Below are 15,234 nucleotides of genomic sequence, written 5' to 3'. Positions count from 1 at the left end.
TCGCGTTTGGTTGCCTTCTCCTGAGCCCGGTGCCGTGCACACGCTTGCCTTTCAGATGGGACCCCGTACACGTGGTGGGTCGGGCGCGGCAACGAGAAGCACTTCTACTGGGGCGGCTCGGGACCCGGCATCCAGAAGTGCGCCTGCGGGATCGAGCGCAACTGCACCGACCCCAAGTACTCCTGCAACTGCGACGCGGACCAGAAGCAGTGGTGAGCGACCTTCGACCCCTTTCCTCCTGCGCCGCCTACGGACCCCAGAGGCCGAAACTGCGTTTAGGCGGGCGGGTGAAAGCCCGGCTGCATTTGGTTGAAAGGTGAACGTTTTTTAGCCGACTAAGACATAGCCAGGCTGTATCCCGGTGAAACCTGAGCTATGTTGCGGCTAACCTAGTCCCGTTTATATACAAAATTGTCTCTCAACCTCGATTTCCACCCCTCTAGATGAGGGGTTCTCTAACTTTTTTTCACCAAGGACCCCATTTATGGGAGAAAAGTTTTCAAGGAACCCCTCACATATCTATCGAACAAATAATTTCATATTAGGCCTATTTCTCACACTCTTCTATAGGCTATGATTTTGCCATTCATATTTTATATAATTTTAATTAATGTATGTGATATATATATGCTTTTTTTTAATGTAATCTATCAGAACAATTTAGCCTATAATTTTTCATGGACCCCCTGGCTACCTGCCACAAACCCCCTGGGAGGCTGCGGAACCCAGTTTGAGAACCATTGCTATTGATTCTGTAGTTCGTGTGCTGGGATGACGCAGGGGGAAGAGATTGCAGGAACTCCTTTCTCACAGAGGGATGGATCATTATCAGAGCGATTTGACTTTGGCATGGAGCGTGAAGACTAGCCTGCAGTCACCCACGAGTTCGAGTAGATCTGTAGTTGTGACAAAATTCTGCACAATCCCATGATGTAATGAAAAACAATGTTTTAATCACTGAAAACTAACAAAGTACTACTCCGTATGTAAACATTAGCATATTAGCGACAGGTGTTCAAAACTCCCCATAATTACTTTTCATGTGAATAAAAGGCAGATTTCAAAGAGGTTTGTTTTCATAGTATTTGTTTGGGACCATCTGTCCAGACAGGTGTACGGACTGGTTTTGGATGCTGCTACGTACGGAAAGAACCGGAAAGGGTTTAGGGTTAGAGCGAACGAAACGAAATGGAACGAAAATATGCATCTGACAAAGGAGGTATTTCTCTTAACTTAAAAAAATAAATAAAAGAAAATTACACACACCACACACTTTCACATCATCACTGATGATTAATGCTTCACGTGAAGTGAACTTTAACCTTTGGCAGTTACCAGAAAAGCACAGCGGTCAGACACGAATGCATTATGTAAATGTCATTCCATTTTCATGAAAATGTTACTGACTTTATATGCAGGTCGTTAATCATAACATACTGCGATTCTTTTTTTTTTTTCTTTTTTTTTCTAAATGCGTGCTTTCTAAACATAACCTATGTCTTTTACTTTCGTGAAACGAAATGAGTTGATATTATTCTCGAATGTCAGTCCCAACCGACAGGAACCTACAAAATGGCGTCTTACGAGTGCATGAAAACCAAAGGGGCGGGAAACTGTGCGGTATTTTCTAGTGCATTAAGAGTGACGCAAATCTGCATGGGCTGTGGGTGATTGCTCTTTATGGGAGGGCAGCTGAGGAGGAAACAATCAGTGGTCAAAGCTATAGGTGACCAGGGGAAGCGCTCATCTCTTCTGTGGAAATAAACCCTTCTTTACATTACATTACATTACGTTACATTACAGGCATTTAGCAGACGCACTTATCCAGAGCGACTCACACAACTTTTTTTGTTTTTACTGTACATAACATTTACATTCACAACCATTTATACAGCTGGATGTATACAGAAGCAATGCGAGTTAAGTACCTTGCTCAAGGGTACAACGGCAGTGTCCTACCCGGGAATCGAACCTATGACCTTCAGGTTACAAGACCAGCTCCGGACCCATTATACACTGCCACTGGTGAGCCGAGTGCCAGAAGTACCATGGAAACCTAATTACAGCGTCATCACTAAGTGCCCCGCGAGCTTTTATTTGTCACTAATGTGACAGAGCTGTAGATTGAAGAAATTCATAACATGGAAAAAGGATCCCTTTGTGCACTGAAATTTGCTGCATTTATGATTTGTTTTTGTTTTTTGAGGGGGTTTTTTTTCCCCCGACCAGAACTGATAAAATGAGCAAATGTCATTTATTCTTTCAAGAGCTGAGTACAAATTGAAAGGGAGATGTAAAATCACTGCGTTGCTGCTCTCTGAAAGTGATCATTAACACAGGAATATAATAATGTGCAGCGAAGCAGCCGTTTCTGCAATCAGTATCGAACGGCTGTGACTTCTCTGCCCCACATTGTTAGTACAGACAAACAGGAGAACCTGTAGTCTACAGTTAAAAAAATGAAATAAAATCATATCTGATCTGGGTCTGCTTTTTTAACCCCTTGTCTACCAAATTTCACCCTCTTGGTGCTGTAGAGTGTTACTGCGTTCTTAATCACATTGAAGTAATTCAAGATAATACATGTGATAACAACAGACACATCTGACCTATATATATATATATATATATATATATATATAAAATAATTATTGTGTGAACAGTGAATTTTTTCAGTGCCTGTGACTTCAGGTCCTATCGCACAGTTCCTGGTCCATGATTACCGTACACTCCAAACATTATATAACTAATGCCACTCTAAATGCTCATTTCTTGTTATTCTTGTTCATGGATTATTTCACCACATGTGTGTCCAAGACTTTGCCTGAGGAATAATGTCAGGCGTGAGCTCAGTAGAACTGTTACATTTGAAAAAGGGGGTTTTCATTTTTAATGGATTTTTATTTATTGAACTTTTTTTTTTGTACCTGTGTGTCAGTGTTGGGTGATGCACCTCCCATGATTCCACCTGTGTGACGGCCCGTTCATCTTGTTTACCTGTTACAGGAGAGAGGACTCGGGACTGCTTATGTACAAGGACCATTTACCTGTGAACCAGGTGGCTGTGGGAGACACCAACAGGCCTGGATCGGAGGCCAAGCTGACGGTTGGGCCTCTGCGTTGCCAAGGAGACAGTAAGCTGGGCCTCTTCTCTCTTACCGTTGCCTTTCTTGAGCGTGGAAGAGCTTTTTTGCATAAAATGCTGCTTTGCATTTTACGTGTCTATATACAATGCGTTTATATGTCCAAGTTAGCTCTGTAAACGTGGCAATAATGAAAGCCAGAAAAAGTGGGGAGTTATTTCACCCTTATTGATGTTGTCTAGTAACCATTCCTTCCCATAGTAACAGATGAGCAGCATTAATTATTATTATTTATTTTTTTTAAACAGTGAAAACAAAACTAACAAAACCGACTAAACAAGTTGTTTTTTTTGTTTTTTTTAAGTCTGGTCACGGTGCCGCCCGTGTCTGCTTTTTAGTTGTAGCCAAGGCCGGTGTGTCACATAAAGAATGGCGGTGGTTATTAGGCAGGCTGTGGTCTGGTTCGTCCGCTGAAACCATGCCTGAGGCGGCAGCCTTCATTAGCCTTCCGGTGATAATAGCGCACATACGCCACGGGTCGGCCATCTTAATGAGGTGTTTGCGAGGACTTGTCTCTGTTCATTTTCCGGGCCCTTCCTTCCTGTTCCAGGAGCGTGATAATATATATATATATATATATATTTTTTTTAAAGCAAACGAAACCAGCTGAAGCGGTGGGAGATGTTTTGAAATTATATGGAATTACTCGTCAGCCTTTATCAAATTAGGATCGTGATCAAAAGCCCTACCTGATTTATTTAGCTTTTTTATATATATATATAAAATTCTGGGCCTGACAGTGGTACAGAAAGAAAGACAGTAAGACTATAACCTAGGGCCACTTAAAGCACATGATTTATATCCTCAAGACCTGGTATTTGTCCTTTGTAGGGAACATGAGTCACTGGTCTCAATCTCAAGAAGCATATATTCTACTATACCTTGAACCTGCATTCAATAAAAATAAAACAAATTTTATTTTTGAAAATATTCTCCCTGCAATATGCTCTTGTCATCCAAGTCACTTGATGTCACGTCAAATCTTTTTAAAAACTTGAGCTTTTTTTTTCTGTTGCGTCTCAGGGGGACGTACAGACAGGTGGATGTTTACAGGAACAATTCAGCTTCGTTGCCCAGCTCGAGGGCAGAGTATTATGCTTCACCGACCCCGGATCTGAACCTGTCTGCTTCCGTAACCTCTTCTCTGTGAAGCCTCACAGTCATTAGGGGGAATCCAATCGAACGCAATTAGCCTCTGTAAGGGAATGTGCAATAGAATTTAACTAAAACGATCAATCTGGTGCCCTATCCTCAATGAAATCCTGCTTTCATTGGCATGTTTCTGTATGGGGGCGGCATGGCGGTGCCGTGAACAGCACTGTCTCCTAGCACAGCCCGAAGGTCATGGGTTCGAATCCCGGCCGGAGCCTTTCTGTGTGGAGTTTGCATGTTCTGCTTGTGTCCGTGTGGGTTTTTCTCCGGGCACTGCAGTTTCCTCCTAAAGGTGCTAATTGCAGACTCTGAAATCCGATAGGTATGAGTGTGGTGTGTGTGCCCTGTGATGAGTTGGTAACCTGTCCAGGGCATATTCCTGCCCCTCACCCAGGGCATGCTGGGATAGCACTGGCCTCCCAGTGACCCTGAGCAGAAATAAGTAGCTTAGATCACAGATGAACGAATGGATCTCTGTGTTAATAGAAGTGAGGGGTTTTTCGTCAATGAAAATAGTTTTTACAAAGTGGTTGAGGCCACCGGTTGTACCTTGTAGTCAGGCTGTGGTAAACCTTTGTGCCTTTTCATGGTACGTTTGATTGCCTGTTTCAATCAATGCCTGAGTTAGCACTGTGTTACAAAGGTATCACACTGTGGGGAGAATCGACCATTCAAAATTATTTTGAACCCTACCACTTGTGCTTGTGACAAATTCTGTGTTATCTGCAGGGGTTTAAAGATATAGAAGTTTAAAAACTGTTTTATGCATTTTCATGGAGCTGCTACAACTTCTGCAGTTTTTTTGTTTTTTTTTCATACATTTCCATACATTTGTGAACCAGTTGATTTAGAGATACTGGATCAGAAATTCCCACACACTGGTAGGGAATGTCACAACATTGGATATATTATTTATAACACACATTTTTTGAGGCAGTATTTGCCTGCTCTTTTTCACACTTTTTGGTTTATCTTGATTAATCTGCCCAAAGGGACTGCTGTGTGGTATAATTGTTAAATTATATTTCAGGATTGTAGCGATGCTTCAATCCAAGGTCGACTTGAGTCGAGCAACCCGCATTAAGTGTGTCTGTCTATTTATTTTGGCGCAGCGTTAGACATGACATCAATCAAAATCAAATCAAATCAATTATTTCTATGATGCTTTTTTACAGAAAACTGTCACTAAGATGCTGACACAGAGTAGAAAAAATTGCATAAACTAGGCCTGAGGCCCCAAACAGCAAGCACATGAGATAAAAAAATAAATAAATAAAAAAACTCCCAGTGATTTTTTTTCCTGTAAAACTGTGTGTAAAAATTCCAAGGTGGCTGTACGTAAAATAACGAGCAACCTGGCAGCCTTACAATGAGTTAGGGGACCAACGGACCTTCAGTTCTTCATACTTCTTCCGTATGAACTGCATGATGAAGTATGGAGAACTGAAGATCTTTTGTTTGCCTAAATCAAGATTTAAAAGAAGCCAGATTACTTGTTGTTTTAAGTAGCCTGTTAACTAACCTAGCTAGGTAACCATCCAACTGTCAAGTGCTTGCTTGCTAGCCATCAACCAGACTTTTGATAGTTTAAAGAGTTCAATAGAACAATAATCGTCCATCTTCAAATTTTGTTCTTTCAATCTTCATGCAGATAACCTCATAATTCATTGTTTCCGTTAAAATCCAATGTACTGGAGTACAAAACCATAGAACTGTGTTACTGTCCACATACTTATGTACAGACCGCACTCTGTCACAATACTGTTTTTTTTAGCATTTCTGGTAACTGAAATAGTGGGAGAGGGAACACAAGTAGTGAAAGAAAAATCAAGTGAATTGTTACCCATAGCCATGCACTGCTTTATTTTCAGTATACATACGACATCAGATGCCATGGCTCGTCATAAAATATTAAGTATATTCAATTATTCAGATATTTTCCATCAATGTATTGACATTGGAGAAAAAAAAAATCACAGTGTGTTGCCGGACCCAGCCCAGGGTATATCTCCGCTCCCACCGCTATGGAAATAATGCGTTTTCACGCCTCGTTATTCTCCTTAATTGCCTTATGAGCCCGCTGATTGCTTTTATCAGTTCTGTCTGATTACGATCGCCTGTTATCCCAGGATGTTAATGATCACGCCGCCTGGGTGGATGTGGTCTTCGCCTCACACCTGTCCCCTGAATGTATATGCAATCAAAATTAGGCGGGCGGTTGTTTTTTGTTTTTGTTCTTTTTTAGGCTCGTTATATTCCCAGGCAGAGGTGGGTAACCCGGCTTCAAAGAGTAAAAAGACTGACCATGTATTTGCTCCACCACCATGCACTAAATCAGCTGACTCTAATTAGCATAACTCTTCAGCATGATAGGAGAACTAATTATTGTAATCAGCTGGTTTAGTGCATGTTGGTGGAGCAAATACATCGTCAGTCTTTTTACTCTTTGAAGCCGGGTTACCCACCTCTGTTCCCCGGTAGAATGCCGACCGCTCTGTGGTGCGTTCGGTCTCTAAATTTAATCGACACGGTCAACTGAAAAGGGGTGTTGTTGTAGCCAGCTTGACGGCAAGAGACAAGATCAGTCGAGACGTAGAAAAAAAAAGGGGGCGTGTCTCATTGATCCGTGTCATAATGACCCATAATGCACCGCGATGGGGGAGAATGTCGTTAGGAATGGTAGCGAAATAATTTTTCGCTGGCTGTTTTCTTTTTTCTTTTTTGGCTATCAAGTGCGATAAATATTTATGCGTTTATTCGTCCGGCTGCTGAAAGAGTCGGACATGCTTTAGTTCACCACGGTTCCTCGGCAGGTTTAGGCACTTGAACGGTCCGTCTGTCACTGAGAGACAGAGGAGCATCAGCTCAGCGCCCGTCACGGTCACGCACGGATATTCATAAAATATTCAAGCTCTCTCCCAGTTTGTGCCGTGCCTCGCCCGAGAGACCGGGTGTCTCCACACACTCCCGGGGAGATCAGCCGTTGCCGCGACGGCAATACGGAACTCTGAAAGAGCCCGTCGTCACGGCAGCCGCCCCGCGCAGTTAGCATTCCGCAATCACAGGAAGCTCGTTTCACTGATTACTCACTGCGAATTAAAAAAAAAAAAAAAAAAGTAAACTCAAGTTAATTTGATTCAAGGACAAATGGCAGCGAGACAATTAAAGTTAATTTCACTGAGAGGAAGCAAAGCCTCTGTGGTCACTTTAGTCAGCAGTCAGTGTTTTATTTTTATTGTTTTTTTTTGTTGGTTTTTTGTTGTTTTTTTTTTCCTTATGAGTCAATCAATGCCCATATTTAAATAAACCAGGCCTGGTAAGTCTAATGGCAGATCTGAATGCAAATCATTTGCCATCAGTACACAGTATTGTTTTACTGTACAGTACATATTTCTCTGAATCCAATGGGTACAGTGCTGTGAAAAGTGGTTGCCCCCTTTTTGATTTCCTCTATTAATGCATATGTGTCACTGTCTGAATGGTTTCTGCTCTTTTGACAAAATATAATATTACACAAAGGGAATTCGAGTAAACGGTAAACACATTTTTTTAATTATTATTATTTAATTTATTTAATGAAAAAATGTATCAAACACCCATTTCACTCATGTTACCCCCTTACACTTAATAACTGGTTGCACAAGCTTAATAACTACAACCAAATGCTTCCTGTAATTTGATATCAGTCTTTCACATCATTGTGGAGGAATTTTAGCCCACTCGTCGCTGCAGAACTGCTTTAATTCTGAGAAGCTGGTAGGTTTTCGAGCATTAAATGCAAATGTGCGATGATAGAAGAAATCAGGAAGGGCGTAAATACCATGCCACTGTATTCCAGGTTCAGCGTCTGAATTTTACTGTTCCAGTGGCTTTCGCCGTTTAGAATTAATATGTTATCTCGTTTATCAGCCTACATAATCTAAAATCGAAAGTATACTGTATGCTACACTTTTCAGGGGTATATGGTCTAATTAACTCCCATAATTTTTGTTGAATTTGTCTTAAACAATTATATTACTATTTTACTGCAATCCTCTTTCATAAGTTCATACAGAATGATCTTATTCATGGAATTCAACTGGACTTCAGGCTTTATTGGGTGATTTCTTTCTCCCTGTTCCTTTATGTATAAAATAACATTAAAATGTTTTACAAAAATACCAAGAAAGTGTGAGTTCAAGCATAGTCCCTTGAGTGGGAGAAAAGTTTCTTGTCCATTTATTTTATTGAGTAATTCTGAATTATTATTACAGTATTTGACTTATTCTTAATGCATTTCATGGTTGCGTGGTGCCATAAAGAGGTTATTATAACCCAACATTAATTATCAAATGCTTGGTTGACTCCTTTGTGTCATTAATTTGCAGGAGTCATAAAAGGCATGAGTTAATACAAAGGGTGTTCAACTGGAACTTTCCAAAGACTTCAAGGCAAAGCAATCCAGTCGTACTCTCAAGTGATATCTTCCAATCACGACTAAAAGTGCCTTTTGTTAAATCAAGACTTATTTGATGTTTGGTTTGCTGAACAAATTTCAATAAACCTGATGAACAGCAAGTGGGACTCTTTTGTTGTGACTGTCCATTCCTCGCTGAGTGTGTAGACCTTCTGAGTCATCTTGTCAGGGTTGTTCAATGTCTTGGAATAAATGAAAGATGATTGGCCGTTGGCCTTCTGAAGAGAAGGCTGATTGGTCATGGTTTTATATAAATGGTAAATGGACTGCATTTATATAGCGCTTTTATCTATATATTTAAATATCCATAGCGCTTCACAATTGATGCCTCTCATTCACCCATTCACACACACACTCACACACCAACGGTGAAAGGATGGTCTTTCTATGAGGCGGGAACCAGGAACCAGACCTGCATTATTGGACCGAAGGGACCAGGGACAGTCACATGACTGAGGTTAGCCATTCCTCTTCCTCTTCAAGGTTTGCCTTGCTCAATTAATCATGGCACCATCATTATTGTTTTCGAAAGAACAAATAAAACATTTAGGGAATACATTCTTGCGACTTTTGGGATTTATTTTTGCCCTTATGAAAAACTGGTTCAGTGACAATATGGCGTACTTGTCCGAGGAAGCAGTGTAATGGCTTTTTTTATTGAATCTAATGCTCTGCTTTAGGTCTTTCAGACCACAGAAGGTGAAATGCATTATGGGCAATGGGCATAATTGGGTTAGCACTTTTTTTTTCCTGGTCCAGGTCAGTCACTTTTTTGGTCCAAGAGGGGCTAAAAACCCCATGACAATCTTTCTTTGATAAATCACTTTGTGTTGGGATTTTGGGCAGCCCTCCTCTGCTGACCCCCTGGTCATTGGTTTTTGTGCTCGGACACTGCTGGGCTTAAAACTGCCGTTTGAGCCAAAGGAGGTTGTCGTCCATGTTGTGAAAATAAGGAAAAATAAGACAGTGTCATCTGAGGTAATTGCTAGTATCCTGTAATAACTGCTGATATCCTTTTATAACTAATGATACCCTGTAATAACTGCTGATATCCTGTTATAACTAATGATATCCTGTAATAACTGCTGATATCCTGTTATAACTAATGATATCCTGTAATAACTGCTGATATCCTCTTAACTAATGATATTCTGCAGTCACTGCTGATATCCTCTTATAACTGCTGATATCCTGTAATAACTGCTGATATCCTGTTATAACTAATGATATTCTGCAATAACTGCTGATATCCTCTTATAACTGCTGATATCCTGTTATAACTAATGATATCCTGCAATAACTGCTGATATCCTCTTATAACTAACAATACCCTGCAATAACTGCTGATATCCTCTTATAACTAATGATACCCTGCAATAACTGCTAGTATCATGTAGTAATTGCTGATATCCTCCCTGATCTCGCATGGCCACAGAAAGCTCAGTTTGCCTGATGAGAACCGTGAATTCTTCGTGCCCTGGCTAGATCACCGTTGCATCATTACACAGCCACATCCTTCAGAGATCTCCTTTCATAAATGTTTACCGGTCCCCTGTACAAACGTCACCCCTGCAAGTATAATTCAGCGTACATTTGGGAAATACAGCACCGTTAAAGATGAGCATTTTTTATTAAATTCTGCGGCACCGCAACCTTAGTTCACTGAGATAAAGACCCAGGTCGCTAATGAAGGCGCCCAGGACCGCTGCCACGGTCTATTCCAGGCTCACCGTGGCATTTTCGTTTGAACTGGAGTGACACATTCGGGGAATATTGAGTGCGGAAGGAAGCAAAACTTCTCGAAGTCATAACTTTGTTAAGAGAATGTCAGCTGCGTTACAAGGACCGATATTTCAAGCAAAGGTCAGTCTATATATATATATACATACTGGATTATATTACAGGTGCGTTTCAGGAAACCTGAAGGTAAATACTGGCAGCTGCACTGTGATCTCTTTTTTTTCTCCAAAGGTATATTCAGGGGAAGCCAGCTGCTGTTTTAAGGTTCTGCCTGTTTTTGTAAAAAAATAAATAAATAAATAACACTCCTGCTCAACCTGCAATCAATTTTCAGATCTTACATTCCGCCTCTTTATCTCCTCCCTGATTGGTCAATTTTCCCAGTCGCGATGCCTGCAAAAAATCTATACTACCCCCCAGCGTTTGATTGCACTTCCCACGGTGGTCATAACAGTAGAATCGCTGGCCATCTTCCAATAAAGAATGAAGAACTGCCTCTTCAAGCTGGATATTGGCTTGCATCTCATCCGGACCCCGATCCTGTCAAATGTAATTAATTCAGCGTGTTACCGAATTGTGGGTTTTGTTATTTTTATGCCTTGCCGTGCACGACGCGCATGTAGGTTTTGCAGGTAGTTAACTTGCATTTAGTGCTTTTGTGCAGTCAACTCCCTGGTGTTAGAAAGTAGTTAACCGGGTTTAGCAATATCGCAGTCCACCTGTGGTGGGCCCACCTGAGGGCACTCAGGCGAATGTTCTCCAACACCGTCTGCTAAACGCACGCTAAAATGGAGACGCCTCAGGCCCGTTATTCGGAGCAAAGGCAGTGTTCTTTTTCCTAAACTTACAATAAAGTCTAATAATGTCTTTTTTTTTTAGCGGTACTCTGCCTGAGCAGAAATGTTCCAGATGAAACCACTTGTGGTGCAGCGGAGGCGGCATGTCTCTGGTTCATGCAGACGCCCTTTCGGCTCCCTGAACCGTGTTCGATACCCAGAGCGTACCGCGGAGAGTTCCCGCTCTCAATGCGGTCCCGCGAACTTAAACTAATGGACTATAGTAACTTCCTTTTCGGTTGCGCTGCGGATACCTTCCGTCTCCACTTTCACTCCTCTCCTCTCCTCTCCTCTTCTCTCCTCTCCTCTCAGGAAGCCATTACGTTGAGTGATGCCTCAATATAGTACGGGAAAGATGGATGCATGTCCTTTTTGCAACCTGTGACAGGGAAGGAACCGCATCCTTCTCCCTCTCATAATAATACCGGCGAAGAAAAATAAAAACCACGACTGAAAACGGTTCTCAAAGCCTTCGGTTCCTTTCTGAGTGCGGCTACACGTGAGACGTAACGGCCGTGGAAATCATAATCCCATTTGAAAACACCCCCGGAGAGGAATTCCAACACAGTAAAATGATCAGTGTTAGGAGTGTAGGACGGAGTGTAGCACAGTGGGTAAGGAACTGGGCTTGTAACCGAAAGGTCGTAGGTTCGAATCCCGGGTAAGGACACTGCCGTTGTACCCTTGAGCAAGGTACTTAACCTGCATTGCTTCAGTATATATCCAGCTGTATAAATGGATGCTGTGTTAAAGTTGTGTAAGTCGCTCTGGATAAGAGCGTCTGCTAAATGCCTGTAATGTAATGTTATGGGGTACATACAGTATGGTCCCTGCCGGACTCACATGAACTCTGTTATGAGTTGAATTAACGCTGGACGTTTTGCAGCGAATGCTCCCTTGTTACGCGTTTCTTTTCTTTCATCTCCACTTTTCTGTTGTGATTAAAATGTTTGCTTTGTTCATACGCTGCATCTTTAATAGCTTTTATGTATTCGTTTTTTCCCCACTCTTTTTTTATAGTCCAGTTGCAACTATAGATCAGACACATTGCTGCAGCATCACCAACTAGAGTGTGTGTGTGTGTGTGTGTGTGTGTGGTGCTGTACTGTGTGTGTGTGTGTGTGTGTGTATTCTCTGACGCACACAAAGCCCCCTGAAATTAACCAGCGTAACAATCACAGCGTCTGTGCTAGGGGACTGTTCAGTTGATGATAATTGAGCAGGAAGGTCGCAGTAGACCAATAAGCCAGAGGAGTCACTGTCGAGGCCGATTGAAACCCCTCCCTCCCTGAGTGTTGCTGTGGCAACAGCGCTTCACACTCCGAAGCTCCCGGGCCACGACAGGGCGCTGCGCGGACCAGACGGGTTTGAACCAGGATAGCGCGACACAGTATTAGTACTCCGTAACTGTGCGTCAACTACTATAGAAGCACTGCCATTTACTGTCTTTTCGGTTTTACAGTTTTTATGGTTTCATCGTCTAGATTTATTCCTCCATATCGCAGGGTGTGTTGAATGCATTTCTTTAACGAAGAGTATATTATTATTTTTATTATTATTAGTCGTAGTAGTATTGTCAGTAGTAATAGTTGTAGCAGTAGTAGTAGTATCAGTAGTAGTAGTGGTAGTAGTAGCAGTAGTAGTAGTAACAGTAGTAGTAGTGGTAGTCTTAGCAGTAGCAGTAGTAGTAGTAGTAGAAGGAGTAGGAGTAGGAGTAGGAAAATATTAGTAGTGAGCATCAGCCATGTTTGTATAAGTAGAACCGCAAACTGAATGGCCTGTTTTCTCCTACAGTAGTAGATACCACGTAGACATAAAATATGTTTTTTGTTTTTTTTTCCACAGGAGCCTGTTTTACTTTTATTAAATGTTTTTGGCCCCAAATTCTCACCCGGTCATATCAAAATGTATTCAGTCTTTTTTTAATATTTGTTGAAGAAGATTACTATTCTGTGTTAAGAGTTTGATTCAACCTTGGATAGGGTTGAGTCTGCTTCTTTTGTTTGTTGGTTTTGCTTGTTTGTGTTTTCTTTGTATAACAGAAGTGCCTGTGGCTGTGTTCAAAAAACAACCATTCCGTCTTTGCAGATAATGCCTTGTGCTCCTCCAGTTCCAGTTTTACAAGCCTTATTCATCACTCAGCCAGCTGTTATTATTTTACATACAGGTTTCTGTGGAAAACATATTTTCAACATGGTAGAAAAAGAAAAAAAAAAACATTCTTGGCAGTTATCTGGTAAATGGAGGGCGAACAGCGGATGAATCCGAGCCAACACTTCCTCCGGGCTGATTTTTTATTTTTTGTTGAAGGATCAGGGTGTTTCTCCTGGGCTGAATGATGGTTCACACTTCGGGGTTTTCAAAGTAATGTCAGCACAGGGAGTACAAGAGCCAGAAATAGTGTCCATTAGAAAGCGTTTACCGTCGCTGTTCGCCATGATGTATGTGTTCAAGCGTACAGATATGTGAAAGACCCAAGGCTCTACCACTCTTAAGCGTGATGGGGTAAATCATGTGGAGCCTGGCGTTCTTCATGGCCAGCTTTTTTTCTTGCTCATTTGGTTCTAAGATGGGTAAAGAGCAGCAGCCAAACAACCGAACTCAGGTGTCAGGCGGGCTTGTGTGTGTGTGCGCGTGTGTGTGAATGCATGCATGTGTGTGTGTGTGGGTGTATGAGAGTTATGAGTGTGTGTGTGTGTGTGTGTGTAAGAGAGTTAAGAGAGTGTGTATGTGTGTAAGAGAGTTATGAGAGTGTGTGTGCCTGTGTGTGTGTGTGTGTGTGTGGGTGTATTTGTAAGAGAGTTATGAGACTGTGTGTGTGTGTGTAAGAGAGTTAAGAGAGTGTGTATGTGTGTAAGAGAGTTATGAGTGTGTGTGGGTGTATTTGTAAGAGAGTTATGAGAGAGTGTGTGTGTGTGTGTGTGTGTGTGTGTGTAGGAGAGTTATGAGTGTGTGTGTGTGTGTGTGTAAGAGAGTTATGAGTGTGTGTGTGTGTGTGTAAGAGAGTTAAGAGAGTGTGTATGTGTGTAAGAGAGTTATGAGAGAGTGTGTGTGCCTGTGTGTGTGTAAGAGAGTTATGAGAGAGTGTGTGTGTATGTGTCTAAGAGAGTTATGAGAGTGTGTATGTGTGTATGAGAGAGTGTGTGTGCCTGTGTGTGTGTGCTCTATATTGCCGCACGCTTGTTTGATTTTATTGATCCTTTATTTAACCAGGTTAATCACCTTGAGATTTAAAAATCTATATTGCAAAAGAGACCTGGGCAAGGTAACAAAAGAAATGTTCTGGAAATGAGAAACATAAAACATACGTATTTTTATTTAATTGTGTGCGCGTGTGTGTGTGTGTGTGTGTGTGTGTGTGCGTGCGCGCGTGTGCATATGTTCTTATTTCTTCGAAAGCCTGGTAAATGGATTCCGGTGGTCTGTATCCCCACAGATCTCCGGTATGCCTTAGCAACTTTCTGAAGAGGAACTTATACAGTGAGTCATAAGGCAAGATACTCCACTGCTATGTACAGTCCTGCCGTTAGACCGTTTGTGTGGTCGCCGCCGAAATGGGATTTCAGGAGAGGAAAAGGGTAAGAAGAAGAGGGGAAGCAGATAGTGAGGCCATTAGAGCGCGTCTGTGAGAGTGTGGGGACCTGAGCGATTTTTGGGGGGGGGTCACAGTGGCCCCGCCCACTTCCCTTCCTCTGTTCAAGAGGGGCCGTTATTCTTTTGTACGGTCTGTGACTTTTCACACGGGAGGACATACGTCCCCCTTTATGTCCGTTTTACGAAAGCTTTTAGGCCGTTTGTTGAATCATCGGGGTGCCACAGGGCGATGGGAACGCATTGAGGGTGTCTTCTGCGGCCGTGTCCTGAGGCGAACGGTTTCAGGCGAAGCCTGTTTGCTGGCGACAATCTT

At 42.0% G+C, this 15,234-nt stretch overlaps 1 protein-coding gene across 2 annotated transcripts in view; it reads left to right on the top strand.

The window, feature by feature from the left end:
- The window catches only part of LOC135260654 (contactin-associated protein-like 2), a 245,155-nt gene that overhangs the window by 187,389 nt on the left and 42,532 nt on the right, over positions 1–15,234 (top strand). For both annotated transcript variants that reach the window (XM_064346074.1, XM_064346073.1), the window contains exons 14-15: positions 56–212; positions 3,007–3,134. In XM_064346074.1, coding sequence (XP_064202144.1) covers positions 56–212; positions 3,007–3,134 — 285 coding nt within the window. The remainder of the gene's footprint in view (positions 1–55; positions 213–3,006; positions 3,135–15,234) is intronic.

The sequence above is a fragment of the Anguilla rostrata genome, chromosome 8, assembly GCF_018555375.3.
Source record: "Anguilla rostrata isolate EN2019 chromosome 8, ASM1855537v3, whole genome shotgun sequence".
NCBI lineage: Eukaryota > Metazoa > Chordata > Actinopteri > Anguilliformes > Anguillidae > Anguilla > Anguilla rostrata.
Note: the sequence above shows the minus strand (reverse complement) of the source record. Positions and strands in the feature narration are given on the sequence as shown.